Here is a 4,898-nt window from a genome sequence, read left to right as displayed (position 1 = left end):
GATGATGATGATGATGATGAAGATGAAGATTATAAATTATATGCTAATCTATCCGCTGGACAAACTGACAGTGAAAGAGCAAAACTTGATAAAATCCTGAGCAAGACATTAGCATCGTCTATTGAAGGTAATGATATGATTTGGTTTCAATTAAATTTAATGCATTATTATAGACAGCAAACCAACGTTTCAAAAATTATTCAAGCTCCTTTCAGAGATAGCATATCGTTGGGAGATACTTGGTGGTTTCCTCGGTGTCTCGTCCAGCGTATTGGGTAAATTAGCTGAACAGCCAGGAAGGGATCCTAAGCCAAAACTTAACAGGGTACTGCAATGCTGGCTGAACAAGGAAACTTCTTTTCCAACATGGAGAGAAGTGATTGATGTCCTCGACAATCACATGGGAAATGGGGATATAGCGCGTAATGTTAGATCTTCACTTGGTATAAAAAAGACGTAGGAATTGTGTCTTTGTTACACAAAACTTTCTTTTTTAATGTACCGTAGTTTTTATAACTAATCATAAGATTCTGATTATACAAACAATTAATTGTTTAATTTTGCTACTATTTTAACACTACAAGCATAATTTTTATAATTTTAATAGTTAATATTTTATAGTTAGTCTTTTCTTTTCTATAGTTAGTCTTGCCATTTTTACAATGTTGCTCCCTTCCTATTATCTACAAATATTAAAGATTAAGGCGGCGAGCCTAAGCAAGCAAAGCATATATGCATGTACACATGTTTTTACAAGTACTTGTGGAAATTACTGTACACTGGTTTATTTTCATAGTATAAAATTTTCGTGAATTTTACATTTCTAAAATTTTGCGGGATTAATTTTTGTGAATGGCTTGCAGTCTGAACCATGTGCCAATGGAAATGCAGAATTTTATTGTGGAAAAATTTTGCATAGGAGCAAAAAAACCACAAAATTTGCAAAAAATAATTATTTTACTGTGAAAATAAACTGGTATATGGTATTAGCAACAAACGTGCTTTTTTATGAATATAATACATTTAAAAATCCACTCTTGATTAATACTAATAACCACTGCTAGTCATTATAAGTTATGAAGTCCACAAGTCCACTAATTCTCATTTTCTTCTGTTAGTGTTGGTAGTTGGCCATTTTGAGACATAGTTGCCATTAACTACGCAACATGCACTCTTTTTAAAGGGCAGGGCCAAGTCACCCAAGTGTCTCTTCAAACTTTTGCAGTTTGTGGGTGGAGTCAAGTCTGGAAACATAGTTTCCCCTTTTTGTGATTTGGCAATAATTGTAATAGAAGAGGTTTGCCACACACCCACAATAATAATAATAATAATAATAATAATAATAATAATAATGGTAATAATAATGATAATAATAATAATAATAATAATAATAATAATAATAATGGTAATAATAATGATACTATCGTGGTAGCAATAATCTCACTTGATCAGAGGCCCCATTACACAACAAAATGGTCCTCAATACATCAGTGTCATCATAGGTTAATGGTTATATGAAATGAGAGGGTACGTGTTACCATGAGCATTGATTGACAATGTTCTATTGAGCATATGCAGTTATAACTGCTTATACTGTACATGTATGTTATGTAAACAATCATACTATCAAGTTCATGCATGCTGTATGGTCATGAGCATTATTAGACAATGCTCTATTGTGAGCAGTCATGAGGGCATTGATGTATGTACCAAACACAAAGCAAACAAATAATGCAGCATCTATACAATGGCTAATGACAAGCAATACACACACACACACACACACACACCAAAAACTGGGACAAAATTTACATTATGTCAACACTAAAAAAGTTTTTAATTCAAACAAAATATCTCCATAGCTATCATAATACTAGCACAAGTGTAACTATTTAAGTTCTTTTTTCTCTCATATGTATGATCAGTCCTATAGAATGATGTTCAACATCAGCAATAACATAACTCTCTGAGTATACCTACAATTAAAGACTATTCTATGTACATCATACATGTAATAGTTAACATATCCTCCCTCTCTAGCTCCCAGGAGGTTACTCTATACCTGCCAATGACCACTGAACTTGAGCTGGTGCAATGACAGCTCAAAGATTTACAATAAACAACTCCATAAACTGCATGGTATTCACAAAAATGACCTTAGATCCAGTGGCAGATTGTAACAACCTGAAGAGAGGAAAAAGTGGAGAAAGACAGAAAGAAGGAAATAAAAAGTGAGAGAGGGAGGATGGAAAGAGGAAAATTGAGGGATCCGAATTAAGAAATAAAGAAAAAAAGATAATAAGAAAGATAGTGAAGATGCACACAATCATATACTGTACTTGTACGTAATACAAACTCAATAGAGGTACATGTAATGTACAAAGAGAAGAGTATCATAGTTTTACTAACCACACATACAGTACCATATCAGCCAACCATATTCAATCAATATCTTAGTCCTTGATCACCCATGAATCATAGACAATTCTCTATTGTGAGCAGTCATGAGGGCATGCATTCATTTACTATACTGTACGTGTATGAAAACAATACTATCAATCTCATGCATGCCATATGGTCATGAGCATTATTAGACAATGCTCTATTGGGAGCAGTCATGAGGGCATTTTGTATGTACATGTACCAAACACAATCAAACAAATAATGCAGTACCCTAATGACAAGCATGCACACACACATACACTGAAAACATGGACAAACTTACATTACTTTAAAACAAATAATTGTGTTATCATAACATATATACATGTGTATCTAATAAGGTTTTCTTCCCAACTGTATTTTCTCCCATGTGTGATGCTCAATATTAGCAAGAACAACATAACTCTCTGAGTATACCTACAATTATAGAAACAAGATGTACATGTACATCATACATCATGTAATAGCAATTAACAATTTCCCTCTCTCTAGCTTTGAGAGGTTAATCTATACCTGCCAATTGCCAACTTGAGCTGGTGCAAAAGAATAGTTAATAGTCTGTTAATATTATTTACAATTTATGGATGACTAAATTAAGAGTCTTCTGGTACTGGTATTTTCAAAGTAACCTTAATAATGATTTGGGAGTAGTATAGCAGATAATGACAGCCTGAAGAGAGGAAAGGAAGGAGAAAGATAGAAGAAAAAAATAAGAGAAGATGAGAGAGGGAGAATGGAAAAAGGAAGGCCGAGGAAAAAAAATAAAGAGGGAGAGAACAAGAAAGATAGTGAAGATTGGACATAATCATTACTGTACATGTACATAATACAAACTCAATAGAGGTACATGTAATGTACAAAGGAAAGACTGTCATAGTTTTACTAACCACAAACAGAGCACCATATTAATCAACCATGTTCAATCAGTATCTTAGTCCTCTTTCATGAATCATGATCATTATTAGACAATGCTCTATTGTGAGCAGTCATGAGGGCATGCATTCATTTACTATACTGTACGTGTATGCTATGGAAACAATGCTATCAATCTCATGCATGCTGTATGGTCATGAGCATTATTAGACAATGCTCTATTGTGAGCAGTCATGAGGGCATTGATGTATGTACCAAACACAAAGCAAACAAATAATGCAGCATCTATACAATGGCTAATGACAAGCAATACACACACACACACACACCAAAACTGGAACAAAAATTTACATTATCTCAACAGTAAAACGATCTAAAAGTTTTAATTCAAACAAAATATTTCCATGACTTACCTTTTAAGGTTCTTCCAGACTGTATTTTTTCTAATGTGTATGATCAGTTCTATAGAATGGTGTGCTCAACATCAGTGATAACATAACTCTCTGAGTATACCTACAATTAGAAACTATGTGTACATCATACATGTAATAGTTAACATATCCTCCCCAGGAGGTTAATTTATACCTGCCAATGACCACTGAACTTGCATGAGCTGGTGCAATGACAACTCACAGATGTACAATTTATGAACAACTTAATAAACTGCATGGTATTCACAAAAATGACTGTAATAATCCGAGCCTTGCAGATTGTAACAGCCTGAAGATACATAAAGAAGGAGAAATACAATTGGAAGGAAATAATAAAAATAAGAGAGGGAGAAATCAAAGATGAAAATTGAGGGATCCAAATTAAGAAGTAAAGAGAAAGGGAACAAGAAAGATGCACATAATCATATACTGTACATGTACATAATACAAACTTAATATAGGTAATACACAATGGGAAGACTGTCATATTTTTACTCAACACCCCAAAAGCACCATATCAGCCAAAAATGTTCAATCAGCATCTTAGCCCTCCCTCATGAGTCATGATCATTATTAGACAATGCTCTATTGTGAGCAGTCATGAGGGCATGCATCCATTTACTTACTGTACATGTATGTTATGCAAACAATACTCTGGCTATACCAGCAATAGCAACAGCATCACTGTGTATCACAATAGACCTAATAAATCAGGTTACTTTTTACTGAATGTGTTCACAAAATCCAGCAGCTGCATTGTTTATCATTTGTTTATGGATATCTATATCTGTTGATGGCATTGGTTTTCATTTTTATTTTTGGTTTTTTGTGTTTAGTCTACACAGAACCACATCTACCAATTATGTCCCCACTGGTATTTGTAATCACATTTAATAGTAATCTATGCCATATGCCAGATAAAGTACATATAATGTATCAATTACAATATGTAAGAATGACACTCATTCCTTTATATACTTTTGTTTATATAATATAATATGTATACTTTTTACAAGTTTCATTATCCCATTCACAGTTTTAATCACATGCTACAATTATGGGACATGCATGACTATCCTCTCAATTAAGTTGTCAAAGATCCATTTGACTTTTATGAGAAATATTAGAAATAATACAGTAAATGGAGGACAC

General features: G+C 33.3%; 1 protein-coding gene and 2 long non-coding RNA genes across 4 annotated transcripts in view; 1 reads left to right on the top strand and 2 right to left on the bottom strand.

The window, feature by feature from the left end:
- The window catches only part of LOC109580627 (uncharacterized), a 4,566-nt gene extending 3,876 nt beyond the window's left edge, over positions 1-690 (top strand). The window contains exons 2-3 of the mRNA XM_019994029.1: positions 23-127; positions 174-690. Of these exons, the coding sequence (XP_019849588.1) occupies positions 23-127; positions 174-460 (392 nt within the window). The 3' untranslated portion in view covers positions 461-690. The remainder of the gene's footprint in view (positions 1-22; positions 128-173) is intronic.
- A 1,117-nt stretch (positions 691-1,807) lies between these two features.
- On the bottom strand, positions 1,808-2,532 carry LOC109580642 (uncharacterized). Its single transcript, XR_002184301.1, has 2 exons — positions 2,410-2,532; positions 1,808-2,184 (listed from the first exon to the last, which is right to left on the bottom strand). It is a non-coding gene; the product is annotated as an uncharacterized LOC109580642 (long non-coding RNA).
- A 243-nt stretch (positions 2,533-2,775) lies between these two features.
- Positions 2,776-4,261, bottom strand: LOC109580641 (uncharacterized). 2 transcript variants are annotated; one of them, XR_002184300.1, is made up of 4 exons: positions 3,901-4,261; positions 3,729-3,841; positions 2,956-3,112; positions 2,776-2,859 (listed from the first exon to the last, which is right to left on the bottom strand). It is a non-coding gene; the product is annotated as an uncharacterized LOC109580641 (long non-coding RNA). The 2 variants fall into 2 exon arrangements; XR_002184299.1 differs by having other exon boundaries at positions 3,729-3,828.
- Positions 4,262-4,898: the final 637 nt, after the last annotated feature.

The sequence above is a fragment of the Amphimedon queenslandica genome, unplaced genomic scaffold, assembly GCF_000090795.2.
Source record: "Amphimedon queenslandica unplaced genomic scaffold, v1.1 AMPQUscaffold_13483, whole genome shotgun sequence".
NCBI classification, from domain to species: domain Eukaryota; kingdom Metazoa; phylum Porifera; class Demospongiae; order Haplosclerida; family Niphatidae; genus Amphimedon; species Amphimedon queenslandica.
The sequence above is the reverse complement of the archived record's forward strand: the minus strand, read 5'-3'. Positions and strand labels throughout refer to the sequence as shown.